Source organism: Ischnura elegans, chromosome 4 (assembly GCF_921293095.1).
Source record: "Ischnura elegans chromosome 4, ioIscEleg1.1, whole genome shotgun sequence".
Lineage (NCBI taxonomy): Eukaryota > Metazoa > Arthropoda > Insecta > Odonata > Coenagrionidae > Ischnura > Ischnura elegans.
The window spans coordinates 63,535,642-63,556,175 of record NC_060249.1 but is presented as its reverse complement, the minus strand read 5'-3'; the positions used below and the strand labels follow the sequence as shown (position 1 = coordinate 63,556,175).

Genomic DNA, 20,534 nt, shown 5'->3' with positions numbered 1-20,534 from the left:
GCCTGAGTAGAAGCAAAGTGCGAGATAAGGGAAGGCTACAGGAATCTTAATGACTCAATGGGGAACATGCATGAAATTTGTTCATCATGCTAGTAAGTCTTATTGAATAGACAATTTTCTCACGAGTCCAAATATATAACCCAAAACACTCCTAGCACTACACAAACGTCATTAAATGCTTATTAAAAGTGATTGAATATCGCTTGATGTCACGTGAACTGAAACGCCCTCTGACGTCATCGCACGGTACACCATTCACTTCGCTAAGAGAGTAGAAGGGCAGACGCTTGATTGCAATATATAGAAGTAAACATCATCAACGAGATTTGTAGTAGTTCCTCAAAGAATAAGTTTAATTAATAGGGATTTAAGATAGGACAATGCGACAGTTTACTTTTGGTCGACTTCCATATGGCGGCTGATTTTCTGAAAAATAGCGATTGCTTCCAAATCTCACCAAACAATCCCTTCATTTGTTTCAATAACGCTTTGACAACATAACATATTCACAATCTGCTGTTTGACGTTAAGACAGCAATTATTTTCGCCATATTTGCGTTTGAGCCCCTGCATAGACCGATTTTCTATCCACTTCCTCAGTCAGTCATCAGTGGATTCCGTGCCGTGACGTCACGCTCCGATGACGTCGTGTTTTCAAGCAGCCGATGAATTTTAATTTTCAAAGAATCCGCTAAAAAACATTATTCATCCGCGAAATTTTCGGTGAGTACATTTGAGATAGGGACCTTCTTAGTCTAGTAGTTAAAAAAATTGTGCATGTTCCCCATTGTACCCGAAATATTTCGATGCGATGCCTTGGTAATCTTTCAAAGCGTCTTCTTTTCACGATTTAAAAAAATTAATTTCACTTTGAGACTGTCTGTACCAATTTGTGTAAAAATAGCTGAAACCGAAACAATAACTGCCATAACGAAAATGTTCACGCATTCTTTTTTCATGCAATTTGCATGCGTGTCTAGTCAGAAATTGATGCTGATCCTCTCACCGAGTATAAAACTGAACGGTGGAATTATCATTTATATCAATTTCACCTTCATTAAAATATGGAAAATCCGGCAATTGTTAACCACTGGCCGTGGCAAACAATTTTCGAGATTGATAAAATATGTGGGAAAGTTACGGGATGGATCATTTCTGGCTGGAAAATTACAAAAAAAATTTGGCCCACCAATTTTGATTTTGTTTCTGATGCCATGATGCCTTTTTGTTGCCATGTTTTTTTTCGGTCTCCTGACGACGCTCCTAGCAGGAGGAATGAAACGTCGAGTCTAAATATTAAACAGGCAGACGTACACCCGAAAATTGTTTGTAATAGTACATTACTTGGCACTTCAACCTAAGAGCGGCTCACCACTTTGGAGGTGCATGGAAAGCGAATATGAAGAGAGTCAATAATATCCTAACGAGGATAATAGGGGATCGAAACTTGACGTTTGAGGAGTTGTCTACTGTGTTCTCCAGAGTCGAAGCTACTAGTCTATTCACGGCCACAAACTCCACTCTCGTCCGATCCAAATGAATAGGGTGGTTTCCTATTATTTCTTTATTGCCTAAATCGAAACTCCTGGAGTATGAATTTCACACTTTTAGATTTTTAAGTGACGATATCTATTTTTCGCGATTAAACGAAAAGTGAAAAATTTCAAGCGCGCGAAAACGCGACGGCTAAGTAGGAATGATGGGGAAAAGTCCGTATGACGTATTTCTGGTTCCCCCTGCCGCCTTGTGAGGTGACCTTGGTGCGAGGCTTGAGCGCAGATACGACGCAGGCTGCTAGCAGGTAGCTGAGTACCCTGCTAGCTGGTAGCGCTTGGCTTAAATAAGGATTATTATTCCCCTATCAAACGAAGGAAACTTTTCGAACTTAGGTATTTTTAATGTGTGATTATTAAGAGATGTTTCCATGAGCTCTGTGCCTCATGCATGCATAAGTAATCTCAGACGATGAAAAACTTCAATCTACACGTATAGAAACTAGGTCCCTGTGACGTCACGTGGAGCGGAATCGCATGGGCGCCAATATGGTCTTTTTCAAATGAGGTTAAAATTGACCGTTTCCATTCGCATAACTGGGATTTCTAAAACCAAATAATTTGTATATTATGAATACACTAATGGTGGGTAAGGAATCGCAATCATTGCATTTCGTTTTCTTTGATGAAGGAAACTACCCTATTGCACGCGTGAACTCTCAGACACATTTGATCGGTGCACCACTTCTTAGAATGCAATCAGCAGACTCTCCAATAGCTGACATTAAATGTAGTAGGCTGCCTCGATGGCAACTTATTAAAGAAATACCGCAGCGTTTCTGGCAAAGATGGGAAGGGAGTATTTGCAAACTTCACAGATGTGTTCAAAATGGCTTACAGAGTAACAAAGACTAGCCATTAGAGATCTAGTATAGATCAGGAGTGATTAGAGACCTCCTCAGCACTCGAGGTTGGGAAGGCTATCAGAAATATTGCTGAACTGGTTAAGATACCAATTAATTCCTAGTAAATTGGCTAGGAATATGGTATAAGTTACAGATTTATAATCATTTTCTTTAAGTCGATCAGATCTTTTATTCCTATTCCATTGGCATCCTATCCGTCTTTTTAAGCCTTGGGTGGCCGCTCACCCTAGTGAAGATCCTCGGTGTTCATTAACTTTTTTAAAGTAACCATTGTAACTAACACCTTTAGAGCTACCCATCACAGGAAAAACTTTTAGTTCACTCTAGCGAATAGTTTTTTTTTTCTTCTTCTATGTTTTGCATGTGTTTAATTTCATGCTTGCCTATTCCCAGGACAAGAAAAAAAGAATTAAGTATTATTATTATTATTATTATTATTATAAATTGTGTGTATATGCAACAAATTAGAACAAGTAACACAATATACGTATCTCGGTGTCATAATAGATCAGACATTCAAATTTAGGGAGCACTGTGAGAAGATATGTAGTAAATTACGAAAGGTTAGTTATCAAATGTATCGTATTAGAGATTTATTGCATATTAAAGTTAAAAAGATGTTGTATTTCGCAACAACTGAATCAATATTAAGATATGGCGTTACTATTTGGGCTAAAACCAGTAGGGTACATAAAATAAAACTATGCAGTACACAAAACCGGTTCATCAAAGCGATTGCTTACAACAAAAAAATGATAATAACTTGTCAGCTAACTCAGACACTCACGATACAAATAATTTCTATAAAACACTAAGAATACTACCACTCGAAAAACTTCTAACCTATATTTTAGTAATAGATAATTATTTTTCCACTAAATACAAAACACTGAAAGACAATTTTCATAAAATGGAAAAGAGGAATCTATACCAATATAAAATCCCCAAATGCTTCAATCAATACGGTGAAAAAAAATGGTGGTTGCCGTTCCTAAATTGTTTAACAAATTACCTAAAGAAATGCATGGTTTACCACATATTCGGATGTCAAAAGTAAACTTTTAAATTATCTACTTGAGGACTATAATTTTTAATTTTAAGGCAATGTAAGTTTTTTATCGTTTCTTTTATTGTTTTTAGATGTTTTTAACTTCTTGTAAATGAATTATGGAGAACCTGCTGATGAGCCTGTTTTGGCTCAGAAGGTCTCCTAATTGTGAAAATATTTTTTTATTCTAAAATTTTGTAATATCAGGGTTTTTCTCTTTTATCTTTTCTTACCCAATAAGTCAGAATATGTGTTGGTTATATAGTGAAAAGCGTGTTAAGAATTTGTAAAGGGAATGTTTTTAATGTATTATATGTATTTTAATATTTGAGATATGTATTATTATATGTATTGTGTTTATCTAACAGCATCTTTATACCGGTTTAAAAAAAATTTATTAACACTAGTTTAGAAAATTCCATTGTTCCTGTTGAATTGAAAACAGCTATTGTTCGTCCGGTTTATAAAAGTGGAAATCACCTTCAAACACAGAACTATAGGCCCATATCTATCTTACCTTGTATGAGTAAAATATTAGAAAAATATGTGGCAGACATGCTGTTAAATTTTTTGGACAAAATTAGAGCAATTTTTGAGCATCAATATGGTTTTCAAAAAAAGAAAGGTACAAAGGATGCCTTAGAATACTTTTCAGAGAATATTCGAAATAATTTAGATAGAGGAAAGAATGTTGTAATAACTTACATTGATTATAAAAAGTCTTTCGATATGGTTGATCACACTTTGTTGCTTAAAAAATTATACAATATTGGAGTGAGAGGGTTGTTGCTTGATTGGTTTAAAGATTATTTATTTAATAGAAAGATGGTAGTGAAAGTTCAAAATGTTGTTAGTGATATTACCAGCATAAAAATGGGAGTGCCCCAAGGATCGATTCTGGGGCCAATTTTGTATTTAATTTATGTTAATGATATGCATGAATGTATTAAAAATTGTAATTTACTTTTGTATGCTGACGACACAGTCTTGATATCTAGTCATGTCAACTTCAAAAATGCCGTCAATAATATGCAGAATGATATCAATAATATGTTAAAATGGTCCCATGACAATAATTTAATTTTAAATGAAAAAAAATCTAAAACAATGCACATCACTTATCTTGCTTCTAATATTAAATCAATAAATATTAAATCTCACGGTCATGAATGTCTACATTCCAACATGATAACTTGTAACTGTAATATTTTGGAACAAGTGAACGAATATAAATATTTGGGTTTGATTGTTGATTGTAATTTCACTTTTAATTCTCATGTATCAAAATTGAACCAAAAGCTCAGGTTCATTAAGTACAAATTTTATTATCTGAAGGACAGCGTCACGAAAAATGTACTCAAAATGATGTATCACGGTCTTTTTGAGAGCCTTCTCAGATATGGCCTTACTGTGTGGGGATCATGTGGTGTGACTAATATGAAAAGATTGAAGTCCAACCAAAAAAGGATTTTAAAAATGATTCATCAAACTAACTTTGAGGAAAATGGTGGATATTCAGGTGACTCGTATTTTAAAGACCTTGGTACATTACCACTTGATAATTTGTATCAGTACATATTAATAATTGATAATTATTTTAATAATAGATACAAAAGGAAAAGAAATATTAATAGTAATATCGATTTAAGGGCTTTAGGAATGTATGAGATTCCGCGATGTTATACGCATAAGGGTAATAGGCAATTGAAAGTTGTTGTACCTAAACTGTTCAATAATTTGAAGAGTGAATTTAAAGAGTTGAAATCTTTGAGTGAAGTAAAAAGAAAAATTAAGACATGGATATTGTCTGGTTGTTGATAATGGAATGTAGCAGTATTTTATATATTGATATGCTTAATTGCTATTAAGAATGTTTTTTTTAATGTATAATTTGTTTGTTAGTGAAATTGTTAATTTAGTAATTTTTACAAGACACAAATTGTAATGCTTAAGTTGGCACCTGCTGACAAGCCAATTTCGGCTTAGCGGGACCAGAATGTTTGTTTTCATTTGTAAATTTACACTGTTGTATAAACATTATTTCTTGTTTGTACATTGTTAAATGAATAAATAAATAAATATAAACATTAATAAATTATTATTATAAAAAAAATATTATTATTATTATTATTGTTGTTTTTTATGTATATTTTCACGGCATTTTTGCTGGTTTTAGGCGAGGTACGGGTAGCACCAAGTACTCTCATCTTTTTACTCTGTGTTGAAAACTTTTCTGACAATCTGGCAAGTATTTAAAATTGCTGCTTTTTGCATTGTAATAAACAAGTTTTTCGGAAGTCCAATAGTTTGAGGACCTTGATGGATTGAATAGGGCACTTTTCCTGTGGCAGAGATAGTGATAGTTATTCTGTTTACTTTATCTAATTTAAACAATCTCTTAATTTCATTTTTAAGTTCTTCATACTTTTCCATTTTGTTGGTGTAGGCTGTAGTGATATTATGTGAATTAGGTAAGGCAATGTCTATCATGGACGTTTCATTGTGAGTTTTATCTTGCACTGCTAGATCAGGTCAATTGCTATGGACTGTTTTATCGGTAATTATTGAACGGAAATGAGTTTATACTTTAGAGCTAATTTCTGGTGGATGATGTAGAATATTCGATTGTGACGGTGCAGATAGTCTTTTTGGGATAAGTTAGTGCATCCACTTGTGATGTGCTGCATCGTCTCAGAGGCATTATCACGTTTTCTGCATCTGTCATCCAATAAATTTGGGTTTTTAATTATATATTTTTCATAATTTTTTGTTTTCACCACCTGGTCTTGTATTGCGATCACAAATCCTTCTGTTTCTGGGAAGAGTTGCCCATGCCTGAGCCGTGCGTGCGATGCATTTTTATCGATTTCAGGGGCCTCCAGGGCATGAGGGTGTCTTCCGTGATGGGATTTAGCTTTCCATATTGACATTTTACTGTCTACAATAACAGTGGTTTCTCTAATTTGCATACTTTCGTCAGATAGGTTTAACGTTGTGTATTTATTGTCTGCGTAACAGATGTCTGCGTAACAGATGTCTGCGTAACAGTTCTAAGGAGATTCGAGGTAAATTTCTTGCTGAAAAAATATTTCCGTACGGCAATGTTATTATTAATGCTATTATTATAATTATTTATTATTATTATTGTTAATATTATAATTTATTATCATTATAATTATTATCATCAATTAAAATTTGACCATAAAATTTTGGTGGGCAGTGATGTGTGATATTCGCCCTTTTCCATGGATTTTATATTTATGACCTTTACAGTGCGGTGAGGGATTTTCTTCTCATCCCAATACTTTTCGGTAAGTTTTCTTATGTGATGATTTGCTGGGTTCATGAGGCTACAATTCCGGTGTCACTCAATGACGCGCCGTGCTATAGGTAGTAGCATCGTTAACTTCATGACGACTGACGAATACTAAAGGTGGAGCGTATGACCTGGGTTAAGTCACTTGGTAGCTTCGGCCAATTAACATTTTCAATTATGACAAACGGTCTGGCATATATTTGAATCTTTTGAGTTCCGGTCAACTGCAGGCGTAAAAAAAAATAATATTACCTACTAATAATATTTTTGACAGCCATGATATAAATGACTTTTCACGATAACACTGACCTTGTCATATATCATAAGCGCCTCTTGTATTTGAATATCAAACCCTTTACGCGTAATGCATAATTGGGAGATTCTTACACATACCCCGGGATATTTATCAAATAACTCCATCAATCATACATATGTTCTAAATGATATACAACAATAATTAACATACATTCAGGGGCAACACACCACTGAAGGTATTATTACCTACATTAGTATTGTAACGCCAGGGGCATCATAATGGGATCAAGTTTGGTTAAATTCTGTCAAAAATGCCATTATTTAGTGAAGCAATGCATGTGTTATGTATAATGGTAAGGAAGGGTCAAATGAAAAACAAAAATAAAAAATTATTTGATCAGATATTAATCAAAACTTTATGAAGGTCGTGATAAGTTAATAAAAAAAAGATCTAACCATGAGAAAAGTCAGAATAAGCTAGGCTTGTAAAGGATTTTATATGAAAATTTTTAAAACCATTGTGATTGACAAAATATATATAGCGATATTAATATAAATAAATAAATGGCAGCACGCTTTTCCAAAAACATAGAAAAAACTGTTATCAAAAAGTAAAAAAAGAAACGGAAATACATAAAAAATTTAAATAAACAACATATCGTATATAAACCTAAAGATAATTATGCAGAGGAAAATTACAAATAAATTTTTAATGTAAGAGCTAACCTTCAAAAGAGTGGTGAAAAAGAGGAAGTAGGCCTTCCACAATAACTGGCCCGGGTCCTGGAAGATTATTCGTAGTGGTAGTTGGTAGAGTAGTAGTAGTGGTGGGATTTTCGGTGGTCGTAGTTGTCACAGTGGAAGTAGTTGTTAAAGACGTGGTCGTTGGAGCAGTGGAGGTAGTAGTCGAGGGTGAAGTTGAGGTTGAAGAAACTGTTGTTGTTGACGGAAGGGTAGTCGTAGACGTTGGCGAAGTGGTGGACACTGTGGAAGTGGAGGTTGGTGCGCTGGTGGATGTTGATGATATGGTCGTCGGGGTAGTTGGCTGAGTAGTGGAAGTGGTTGGGCTTTCGGTGGTAGTAGTGGTCAAAGTGGTGGTAGTCGGTGATGCCGTAGACGTAGTTTCTGAAGTCGTGGCCGTCGAAGCAGTGGAGGTGGTAGTCGATGGCTCAGATGAGGTTGTGGAAACGGTTGTTGTTGACGGAGCGGTAGTCGTAGACGTTGGCGTGGTGGAGGACACTGCGGAAGTAGAGGTTGGTGCGCTGGTGGATGTTGATGATATGGTAGTCGTGGTAGTTGGCTGAGTAGTGGAAGTGGTTGGGCTTTCGGTGGTAGCAGTGGTCAAAGTGGTGGTAGTCGGTGATGCCGTAGACGTAGTTTCTGAATTCGTGGTCGTTGCAGCAGTGGAGGTGGTAGTCGATGGCTCAGATGAGGTTGTGGAAACGGTTGTTGTTGACGGAGCGGTAGTCGTAGACGTTGGCGTTGTCGTGGATACTGTGGAAGGGGAGGTTGGTGGGCTGGTGGATGTTGATGATATGGTAGTCGTGGTAGGTGGCTGAGTAGTGGAAGTGGTTGGGCTTTCGGTGGTAGTAGTGGTCAAAGTGGTGGTAGTCGGTGATGCCGTAGACTTAGTTTCTAAATTCGTGGTCGTTGCAGCAGTGGAGGTGGTAGTCGATGGCTCAGATGAGGTTGTGGAAACGGTTGTTGTTGACGGAGAGGTAGTCGTAGACGTTAGCGTGGTTGAGGACACTGCGGAAGTGGAGGTTGGTGCACTGGTGGATGTTGATGATATGGTAGTCGTGGTAGTTGGCTGAGTAGTGGAAGTGGTTGGGCTTTCGGTGGTAGTAGTGGTCAAAGTGGTGGTAGTCGGTGATGCCGTAGAAGTAGTTACTGAAGTCGTGGCCGTCGAAGCAGTGGAGGTGGTAGTCGATGGCTCTAATGAGGTTGTGGAAACGGTTATTGTTGTCGGAGCGGTAGTCGTAGACGTTGGCGTTGTGGTCGACACTGTGGAAGAAGAGGTTGGTGCGCTGGTGGATGTGGATGATATGGTAGTCGTGGTAGTTGGCTGAGTAGTGGAAGTGGTTGGGCTTTCGGTGGTAGTAGTGGTCAAAGTGGTGGTAGACGGTGATGCCGTAGAAGTTGTTATTGAAGTCGTGGCCGTCGACGTAGTGGAGGTGGCAGTCGATGGCTCAGATAAGGTTGTGGAAACGGTTGTTGTTGACGGAGCGGTAGTCGTAGACGTTGGCGTGGTGGAGGACACTGCGGAAGTAGAGGTTGGTGCGCTGGTGGATGTTGATGATATGGTAGTCGTGGTAGTTGGCTGAGTAGTGGAAGTGGTTGGGCTTTCGGTGGTAGTAGTGGTCAAAGTGGTGGTAGACGGTGATGCCGTAGCAGTTGTTATTGAAGTCGTGGCCGTCGACGTAGTGGAGGTGGCAGTCGATGGCTCAGATGAGGTTGTGGAAACGGTTGTTGTTGACGGAGCGGTAGTCGTAGACGTTGGCGTGGTGGAGGACACTGCGGAAGTAGAGGTTGGTGCGCTGGTGGATGTTGATGATATGGTAGTCGTGGTAGTAGGCTGAGTAGTGGAAGTGGTTGGGGTTTCGGTGGTAGTAGTAGACAAAGTGGTGGTAGTCGGTGATGCCGTAGAAGTTGTTATTGAAGTCGTGGCAGTCGACGTAGTGGGGGTGGTAGTAGATGCCTCAGATGAGGTAGTGGACACGGTTGTTGTTGACGGAGCGGTAGTTGTTGACCTTGGCGTTGTCGTGGATACTGTGGAAGGGGAGGTAGGTGGGCTGGTGGATGTTGATGATATGGTAGTCGTCGTAGGTGGCTGAGTAGTGGAAGTGGTTGGGCTTTCGGTGGTAGTAGTGGTCAATGTGGTGGTAGTCGGTGATGCCGCAGAAGTAGTTTCTGAAGTCGTGGTCGTCGCAGCAGTGGAGGTGGTAGTCGATGGCTCAGATGAGGTTGTGGACACGGTTGTTGTTGACGGAGCGGTAGTCGTAGACGTTGGCGTAGTGGTCGACACTGTGGAAGTGGAGGTTGGTGCGCTGGTGGATGTAGATGATATGGTCGTCGTGGTAGTTGGCTGAGTAGTGGAAGTGGTTGGGGTTTCGGTGGTAGTAGTAGTCAAAGTAGTGGTAGTCGGTGATGCCGTAGAAGTAGTTTCTGAAATCGTGGTCGTCGCAGCAGTGGAGGTGGTAGTCGATGGCTCAGATGAGGTTTTGGAAGCGGTTGTTGTTGACGGAGTGGTAGTCGTAGACGTTAGCGACGTGGTGGACACTGTGGAAGTGGAGGTTGGTGGGCTGGTGGATGTTGATGATATGGTCGTCGTAGTAAATGGTTGAGTAGTGGAAGTGGTTGGGCTTTCGGTGGTAGTAGTGGTCAAAGTGGTGGTAGTCGGTGATGCCGTAGACGTAGTTTCTAAATTCGTGGTCGTTGCAGCAGTGGAGGTGGTAGTCGATGGCTCAGATGAGGTTGTGGAAACGGTTGTTGTTGACGGAGAGGTAGTCGTAGACGTTAGCGTGGTTGAGGACACTGCGGAAGTGGAGGTTGGTGCACTGGTGGATGTTGATGATATGGTAGTCGTGGTAGTTGGCTGAGTAGTGGAAGTGGTTGGGCTTTCGGTGGTAGTAGTGGTCAAAGTGGTGGTAGTCGGTGATGCCGTAGAAGTAGTTACTGAAGTCGTGGCCGTCGAAGCAGTGGAGGTGGTAGTCGATGGCTCTAATGAGGTTGTGGAAACGGTTGTTGTTGACGGAGCGGTAGTCGTAGACGTTGGCGTTGTGGTCGACACTGTGGAAGAAGAGGTTGGTGCGCTGGTGGATGTGGATGATATGGTAGTCGTGGTAGTTGGCTGAGTAGTGGAAGTGGTTGGGCTTTCGGTGGTAGTAGTGGTCAAAGTGGTGGTAGACGGTGATGCCGTAGAAGTTGTTATTGAAGTCGTGGCCGTCGACGTAGTGGAGGTGGCAGTCGATGGCTCAGATGAGGTTGTGGAAACGGTTGTTGTTGACGAAGCGGTAGTCGTAGACGTTGGCGTGGTGGAGGACACTGCGGAAGTAGAGGTTGGTGCGCTGGTGGATGTTGATGATATGGTAGTCGTGGTAGTAGGCTGAGTAGTGGAAGTGGTTGGGGTTTCGGTGGTAGTAGTAGACGAAGTGGTGGTAGTCGGTGATGCCGTAGAAGTTGTTATTGAAGTCGTGGCCGTCGACGTAGTGGGGGTGGTAGTAGATGCCTCAGATGAGGTAGTGGACACGGTTGTTGTTGACGGAGCGGTAGTTGTAGACCTTGGCGTTGTCGTGGATACTGTGGAAGGGGAGGTAGGTGGGCTGGTGGATGTTGATGATATGGTAGTCGTCGTAGGTGGCTGAGTAGTGGAAGTGGTTGGGCTTTCGGTGGTAGTAGTGGTCAATGTGGTGGTAGTCGGTGATGCCGCAGAAGTATTTTCTGAAGTCGTGGTCGTCGCAGCAGTGGAGGTGGTAGTGGATGGCTCAGATGAGGTTGTGGACACGGTTGTTGTTGACGGAGCGGTAGTCGTAGACGTTGGCGTAGTGGTCGACACTGTGGAAGTGGAGGTTGGTGCGCTGGTGGATGTAGATGATATGGTCGTCGTGGTAGTTGGCTGAGTAGTGGAAGTGGTTGGGGTTTCGGTGGTAGTAGTAGTCAAAGTAGTGGTAGTCGGTGATGCCGTAGAAGTAGTTTCTGAAATCGTGGTCGTCGCAGCAGTGGAGGTGGTAGTCGATGGCTCAGATGAGGTTTTGGAAGCGGTTGTTGTTGACGGAGTGGTAGTCGTAGACGTTAGCGACGTGGTGGGCACTGTGGAAGTGGAGGTTGGTGCGCTGGTGGATGTTGATGATATGGTCGTCGTAGTAAATGTTTGAGTAGTGGAAGTGGTTGGGCTTTCGGTGGTAGTAGTGGTCAAAGTGGTGGTAGTCGGTGATGCCGTAGAAGTAGTTACTGATGTCGTGGCCGTCGAAGCAGTGGAGGTGGTAGTCGATGACTCTGATGAGGTTGTGGAAACGGTTGTTGTTGACGGAGCGGTAGTCGTAGACGTTGGCGTGGTGGTGGACACTTCGGAAGTGGAGGTTGGTGCGCTGGTGGATGTTGATGATATGGTAGTCGTGGTAGTTGGCTGAGTAGTGGAAGTGGTTGGGCTTTCGGTGGTAGTAGTAGTCAAAGTGGTGCTAGTCGGTGATGCCGTAGAAGTAGTTTCAGAAGTCGTGGTCGTCGCTGCAGTGGAGGTGGTAGTCGATGGCTCAGATGAGGTTGTGGAAACGGTTGTTGTTGACGGAGCGGTAGTCGTAGACGTTGGCGTAGTGGTAAACACTGTGGAAGTGGATGTTGGTGCAATGGTGGATGTGGTTGAGATGGTAATCGTGGTAGTTGGCTGAGTAGTGGAAGTGGTTGGGCTTTCGGTGGTAGTAGTGATCAAAGTGGTGGTAGACGGTAATGCCGTAGAAGAAGTTAAAAAAGTCGTGGTCGTGGGAGCAGTAAGGGTGGTAGAAGATGCCTCAGATGACGTTGTGGACACGGTTGTGGTTGACGGAGCGGTAGTCGTAGATGTTGGCGTGGTGGTGGACACTGCGGAAGTGGAGGTTGGTGCGCTGGTGGATGTTGATGATATGGTAGTCGTGGTAGTTGGCTGAGTAGTGGAAGTGGTTGGGCTTTCGGTGGTAGTAGTACTCCAAGTGGTGCTAGTCGGTGATGCTGTAGAAGTAGTTTCAGAAGTTATGGTCGTCGCTGCAGTGGAGGTGGTAGTCGATGGCTCAGATGAGGTTGTGGAAACGGTTGTTGTTGACGGAGCGGTAGTCGTAGACGTTGGCGTGGTGGTAAACACTGTGGAAGTGGATGTTGGTGCAATTGTGGATGTGGTTGAGATGGTCATCGTGGTAGTTGGCTGAGTAGTGGAAGTGGCTGGGCTTTCGGTGGTAGCAGTAGTCAAGGTGGTGGTAGTCGGTGATGCCGTAGAAGAAGTTAATAAAGTCGTGGTCGTGGGAGCAGTAAGGGTGGTAGTAGATGCCTCAGATGAGGTTGTGGACACGGTTGTTGTTGACGGAGTGGTAGTCGTAGACGTTGGCGTGGTGGTAGACACTGTGGAAGTGGAGGTTGGTGCGCTGGTGGATCTTGATGATACGGTAGTCGTGGTAGTTGGCTGAGTAGTGGAAGTGGTTGGGCTTTCGGTGGTAGTAGTAGTCAAAGTGGTGCTAGTCGGTGATGCCGTAGAAGTAGTTTCAGAAGTCGTGGTCGTCGCTGCAGTGGAGGTGGTAGTCGATGGCTCAGATGAGGTTGTGGAAACGGTTGTTGTTGACGGAGCGGTAGTCGTAGACGTTGGCGTGGTGGAAAACACTGTGGAAGTGGATGTTGGTGCAATGGTGGATGTGGTTGACATGGTCATCGTGGTAGATGGCTGAGTAGTGGAAGTGGTTGGGCTTTCCGTGGTAGCAGTAGTCAAAGTGGTGGTAGTCGGTGATGCCGTAGAAGTAGTTAATAAAGTCGTCGTCGTGGGAGCAGTGGGGGTGGTAGTAGATGCCTCAGATGAGGTTGTGGACACGGTTGTTGTTGACGGAGCGGTAGTCGTAGACGTTGGCGTGTTGGTAGACACTGTGGAAGTGGAGGTTGGTGCGCTGGTGGATGTGGATGATATGGTCATCGTGGTAGTTGGCTGAGTAGTGGAAGTGGTTGGGCTTTCGGTGGTAGTAGTGATCAAAGTGGTGGTAGTCGGTGATGCCGTAGACGTAGTTTCTGAAGTCGTGGCCGTTGAAGTAGTGGAGGTGGTAGTCAATGGCTCAGATGAGGTTGTGGTAACGGTTGTTGTTGACGGGGAGGTAGTCGTAGACGTTATCGTGGTGGTGGACACTGCGGAAGTGGAGGTTGGTGCACTGGTGGATGTTAATGATATGGTAGTCGTGGTAGTTGGCTGAGTAGTGGAAGTGGTTGGGCTTTCGGTGGTAGTAGTGGTCAAAGTTGTGGTAGTCGGTGATGCCGTAGAAGTAGTTACTGATGTCGTGGCCGTCGAAGCAGTGGAGGTGGTAGTCGATGGCTCTGATGAGGTTGTGGAAACGGTTGTTGTTGACGGAGAGGTAGCCGTAGACGTTGGCGTGGTGGTGGACACTGCGGAAGTGGAGGTTGGTGCGCTGGTGGATGTTGATGATATGGTAGTCGTGGTAGTTGGCTGGGTAGTGGAAGTGGTTGGGCTTTCGGTGGTAGTAGTAGTCAAAGTGGTGCTAGTCGGTGATGCCGTAGAAGTAATTTCAGAAGTCGTGGTCGTCGCAGCAGTGGAGGTGGTAGTCGATGGCTCTGATGAGGTTGTGGAAACGGTTGTTGTTGACGGAGTGGTAGCCGTAGACGTTGGCGTGGTGGTGGACACTGCGGAAGTGGAGGTTCGTGCGCTGGTGGATGTTGATGATATGGTAGTCGTGATAGTTGGCTGATTAGTGGAAGTGGTTGGGCTTTCGGTGGTAGTAGTAGTCAAAGTGGTGCTAGTCGGTGATGCCGTAGAAGTAGTTTCAGAAGTCGTGGTCGTCGCAGCAGTGGAGGTGGTAGTCGATGGCTCAGATGAGGTTGTGGAAACGGTTGTTGTTGACGGAGCGGTAGTCGTAGACGTTGGCGTGGTGGTAAACACTTTTGAAGTGGATGTTGGTGCAATGGTGGATGTGGTTGAGATGGTCATCGTGGTAGTTGGCTGAGTAGTGGAAATGGTTGGGCTTTTGGTGGTAGTAGTAGTCAAAGTGGTGGTAGTCGGTGATGCCGTAGAAGTAGTTGCTGAAGTCGTGGTCGTCGCAGCAGTGGAGGTGGTAGTGGATGGCTCAAATGAGGTTGTGGAAACGGTTGTTGTTAACGGATCAGTAGTCGTCGACGTTGGCGTGGTGGTGGTCACTGTGGGAGTTGAAGTTGGTCCAATGGTGGATGTGGATGGTATTGTCGTCGTGGTAGTTGGCTGAGTAGTGGAAGAGTTTGGGCTATCGGTGGTAGTAGTGGTCAAAGTGGTGGTAGTCGGTGATGCCGTAGAAGTTGTTATTGAAGTCGTGGTTGTCGCAGTAGTGGAGGTGGTAGTCGATGGCTTAGATGTGGTTGTAGAAACGGTTGTTGTTGGCGGAGCGGTAGTCGTCGACGTTGGGGTCGTGGTGGACACTACGGAAGTGGAGGTTGGTGCCCTTGTGGATGTGGTCGATATTGTCGTCGTTGTAGTTGGCTGAGTAGTTGAAGTCGTTGGTCTTTCAGTGGTAGTAATGATAGTTGTGGGTTCTTTTGGTTGAATTTGGTATAGTTTTTTTATTTTTTTCATTACATTCCGATTTTTTTTATGAAAAAAGAATCTTGGCTGGTCTATGGCATCTGTGTCATACATATCCGGTATAGCTGTGGGAAGAAATTGTGTTCATAGAATCAATTATTTAGATTTTTAGTTTTCGTGGCTTTCATAGTCATAATATTTCTAATTTTTGTAATTAAGTTATCACACTCTTGCGTGATTAATTAACTTATTTTTTGTATGCTTTCTATATATATTTGTCTTAATACCGTTTTTATGTCACTTGCTAACATTGTTCATACTAGGTGTTGGCTGCATTACTTACCGTTTAACGCCAATTAGATATAATGCAACCGGTCCTATATGTTATATTTTCGGGAATGTGGATATACAAATACTTCAAGTCAATATGAATAAACACAGATACACAAAACAGAAACACTCACACTGGAAAAATAAACTCGAAGCTTTCGAAGCACTTGAGACTTCTTCCTCAGCTTAAGTAAGAATGGTGAGGGAAGGAGAGTGTTGGAAAAGTGAAAAGAGGGGAAAGGGAGAGATGTATGGGGAGGGGGTTAGGAATAGACGTTAGGATGCTACGTTCAAACCCAGAAAGCTATTGGCTTGATAGTGCCAAATGCAAGCCAATTTGAGGGTGTAGAGATTGAGGGCGGACTCCTTGGGAGGTAGGGAGGCGATAATAGATACTTTGTAGCATTGATTGAAGATGGAGTCGTGTGACAGACAACGTGTAGGAACTGGTAAAGAGGAGTGGGGGAGACGATGGACAACAGGAGGCGCGATGATTGTTAATTCTGAGGTTGAGGGGGGTAGTGAATTGGCCGATATAGAAAGCGGGGCAGAAATTACATGAAAAAGGTAGATGATGTTGGTGGAAGTACAAGTAGTGGAGGGGAAAATCGGTAGGCATTTAACCTTGGGGAGAAAAGAGGCAGGGGGTGGAGAGAATATCTTGCAGGTTTTACACCTGGGACGATTGCAAGGTGAGGGTGTGGAGATAGTGACTGACTGCGACTTTTGAAGAGGGCGGGTGGCTTTAAATATGGTATTTAAATTCGGTGGTCTCTTAAATGTGATCCGAGGAGTGGAAGGGAAAATCTGAGAGGTGGACTTGTATTTGGAAAGGATGGGGTACAAGTCCTTCAATATGTTTTGTAGCACATGAGCACCAGGAAAGTAGGTAGTGAGCAGAGAAGAAGAGCAATGCTTGTCAGAGCGGGGTTTATTGGAAATAGCAGGTTTTTTAAAATTTTATTCATCAAAAGTTTTTCGGGGTAGCCACGGTGAAGAAGATAGGTGTGGAGTTTTTGAAGGTCTTTTTGACGCAAAGACTAATATTTTACCCTAGCTACGCATTTAATGCTAACATGCTCGAAGACCTGCATCGGATGATAAATAAATGGCGTATTGCAGCCAAAATCTTCCTCTCACAAAGTGAGCGTTCATCATCGCTTAGTATTTTATTAGCCTTTGATGACTAGTTTGATAGAATTTACAAAATGTGTTAAGTTACGCACCTTTATTATTTGCTAGGAGACTACTTTGAGGCCCAGCAACATTTCCGAATCCCTCGTGTACCATCAGGATGAGGAGCCCGGTAAGCATCCAATAGTGTTCCCTCAGCATCCTTCAGATAAAAGTATCGAAATATTAATCCACCTTTTATCTAATGATGTTATGTCCATAATAAATTTTATTTGCAAAATAGTTTTGGGTCATTTGATAATACTCAAAATTTTCGCCTTCCAAACTTCCGAAATGTAAACTGCCAACTGTCACCCTGTATGAAGCTATATGAAGCGTGAGAGATCGTTGCTGGTGGCTGTGGTTGTTTAAATACTAGATTATAATGTATGAATGTGCCCTCCCGATTCACTGAGTTGAAGCTATTTAAATAGCATGGCTAGACCAATCCGTTGGAATAACAGTTGTCATAAATAAATGTTCCAGATAACTTTTAACGTCACTCGTGATCGTTGAGTGCATGTTATAATTTATTTACGTGTATTCCGAGTGAGGAAATAAAATTTGAAGGCCGTAATACTTTATGGGCAAGAGCCGTTACCATATTTTAATTATTCATATTATGTGGAACAATGAAAGTTATACGGCTATTTAATGATTTTCTTATTGGTAATAGAAGAGGCATATTACAATTTACATACACTTAATTGGGGCAGTGCACTTCCTCAAGGAGTTTTTTTGTCAATAAAATTTGAGTAACATTGAAGTTTTGCTGGATAAATGACCATGGATACATCGCTTCATTATTTCAAATTTATTTAGAGCATGATTGACTTATTTTCGCACATTTTGCTGCGTAATATTTTAAATTCCGGTATTATTTAACATTTTGGCTTGGTAACAATACGCACGAGATGATACCTGGCAATGATATACTGGCAATAGGGTGGTTTCCTATTACTTTTTATTGCCTAAATCGTAAGATTATTACTCCTGGAGTACGTATTTCACGCTTTTAGATTTTTAAATGACGATATCTATTTTTCGCGATTAAATGAAAAGTGAAAATTTTCAAGCGTGCGAAAACGCGACGGGTAAGTATGAATGCTGGGAAATCTCCGTGTGACGCCGTTCTGGTTCCCGCTGCCGCAAGTGAGGTGACCTTGGGGCGAGGCTTTGAGCGCTGATACGACGCAGGATGCTAGCAGGTAGCCGAGTTCCGTGCTAGCTGGTAGCGCTTGGCTTAAATAAGGATTATTAATGCCTTATCAAACGAAGAAAACTTTCCGACCTTAGCCAGTTTTAGTAGGTGATTATTAAGACATGTTTCCCTCTTTTCATGAGCTCTGTGCCTCATGCATGCATTGGTAATCTCAGACGATGAAAAACTCCTATCTACACGTATAGAAACTAGGTCCCTGTGAGTCACGTGGAGTGGCATCGCATGGGCGCCAATAGGGCCTTTTTCAAATGCGATTAAAATTGACCATTACCATTCGTCTGAACCGGTATTTCTAAAACTTTGTATATTATGAATGCACTAATGGTGGGCAACGAATCGCAATCAATGCCTTTCGTTTTCTTTGATGAAGGAAACTCAACTCCAAATTCAACTCCACCACCCATGAGATTTTCATAATGAGACGATGTTTTCCCGGGTTTACATCGTACTTCACTGCAATGGAATATAATTAGTGCAGCAACTACACGCCCTTCAAAGATGTATAGGGTTGTATATCAAGTCATTGCATGAGAAATAGGAACGAGGTGAAACCTAGTGAAGGTGATCCATAAAATAAGAACCTTCTCTCTAGTTCGGCATTATTTAAATATTTTCCTTTTACGCAATACTTCTATGGCCTCCTGCATTTGTTAATTCATTCATTTAGAGCATGAAATTTATACGAGGAAATTTTAGTTATACATATGGCTTAGACTATAACAGCGTATGGAGGTAGTCCACTAACGACTTACATGCTGCCCTGGAATTGTAGCAATATGGAGATCTTAGTATCAATTTATAATTTTAACGTACAGATGGGAGCCAATCAAGAAAAAGAAATTATAAAAAACATCGTAAGCGTTCTGACGTTAGATAATCACAAAACCACCTTCGCTTCGTCCGAGAAAAGGAAACAAGCCATAATGTTACTGACAGTAGTCCAGTGGTTGAGGTAGATTTACATGGAGCATTATGCGATTAACCCCGCCCTCTCTTATCCCAAATTGGATTTCCATTTTCAATTTAACTCCGCATAATCCCATGTCTCCTTAATATCACATATGGAAGATATCATCTTTTTCTTTTTTCTCCTCCTTGCCCTCTGTGCCTTACACATCATCGTTCCTCTTCCTATCCGTTCATTTCACCCTCTCCAGATCCTCCACACCCGCAGTCTTAAACAGCACAAGGCTCTTCTCATTCCTCTCCCTCAGCGTCAACGCTTCCGCACCGTGAAACTCTATAAACTCCAAGTCTCACTCTCCGCTCGCCTTTAAGCAGTAAAACCCACTTCCGACCACTGAGTCGCACAAATGGTTGGGGTGAACGACGCGCGATACGACAAAAATTCCTGGAATCAACCCCCCTCCCTAAAATAATATTCATCATCTCCTATATCAAATTCTAGACGCCAAAACACCTCCTTACCTATAATGCGAGTGTAGGTGTCTTGACACTGTACACATGACAAATACGCGAGGGAATCACAATCTTGTTATAGGTATCTCGTCACCGAACTGTCATGTATAATAAAGGATTTACCGTTAAAATACATGTTATATTTTATGTCTTACTTAAATGTTTTCTATTTTTTAATATTATACTGTGATATGTTCCTCATTGAATATATTTTATTTTTTATTAATCATAACATCAGTTTCCACTCAGTAGGTTTTCGAAGGTTTTTCACATCGCCTTTGTGTGGACGTTGTCCTAAAGTGGGTTGTTTTTGCTATTCTCTTATCCCCATGTTTTTCCCCCCTCAAACAGACATCTTTTGTATACATAATTTCCACGCATACGAGTGTAATTTTAACCTTTTATTTTTAATATCCGGTTTATCTGGTTTGAAATTTCACTAAGAGTGAATATTTGTCAATGAATATTTTTTATCGTGAATATTATTTACCCAGATAGATATTTTTACAATGACGCTAATGAGAGGTTAGGTGGAAGAGGGGGCTATTTTGTCTAAACGTCGCCTGAAAAAAAACATGTATTTTTATCTATAAAATCGGTTGGGCTTGGGTTCTATTATTTACTTAGTTAATATTTTCCTCGAAACTGTCCTGAAATTTAAAAAACCTCTAAAATAACCTTTTCGAATACACCTTTCAATAAAAACATCAGGTTATTTTAATCTTCAAAAATTTTTATTTTATTAATTTATTATTTAATCTTTTGACTTTGAGAATTTTGTTAAAAAAAAGCAGCCAATAAAAACGGATAATTTTATAAACGGAAAAAAAGCTATGGTTTAACTTACCTGAGTATTTTTAATTACACTTTTCAAATGCGCTTAAGGATAAACGCGAGCGGGACCTTCGGCGATCGCCGACCAGCCGACCTGGCCAGACCGCCCCGGCTAACAAAACGACCTACTACATGTGCACAGTAGTGTCTTTCTTTATAAAAGAATTAGCCAAGAACCGCCGTTTTTGAGTCTTAAAAATTCCAAATATTCTATATCCCCGAACCCCCTTTCGGCAGGGTGGAATTCCTTAGACCCCCGGTTCACCCCCCCCCCCATTTTGGTCCAAAATT

General features: G+C 41.7%; 1 protein-coding gene across 1 annotated transcript; it reads right to left on the bottom strand.

Annotated features, from left to right (window-relative positions):
• Positions 1 to 7,759: 7,759 nt before the first annotated feature.
• LOC124158156 (mucin-2-like) lies at positions 7,760 to 15,316 on the bottom strand. Its single transcript, XM_046533340.1, has 7 exons — positions 14,992 to 15,316; positions 13,073 to 13,281; positions 11,849 to 12,286; positions 11,543 to 11,776; positions 10,657 to 11,266; positions 9,846 to 10,203; positions 7,760 to 8,648 (listed from the first exon to the last, which is right to left on the bottom strand). Exons 1-7 carry the CDS (start codon positions 15,314 to 15,316, stop codon positions 7,760 to 7,762), a joined length of 3,063 nt encoding a protein of 1,020 aa, XP_046389296.1.
• Positions 15,317 to 20,534: the final 5,218 nt, after the last annotated feature.

Bases quoted from the DNA above. Each gene is read 5' to 3' on its own strand.
- LOC124158156 (XM_046533340.1), bottom strand. From the start codon at position 15,316: ATGAAAAAAATAAAAAAACTATACCAAATTCAACCAAAAGAACCCACA. The intron at 11,777-11,848 runs GTGCCCACCACG...ACCTCATCTGAG, and splicing joins CACCAACCTCCACTTCCACA to CCATCGACTACCACCTCCAC. The intron at 8,649-9,845 runs ATCAACATCCAC...GGCATCACCGAC, and splicing joins CCTACGACGACTACCATATC to TACCACCACTTTGACCACTA.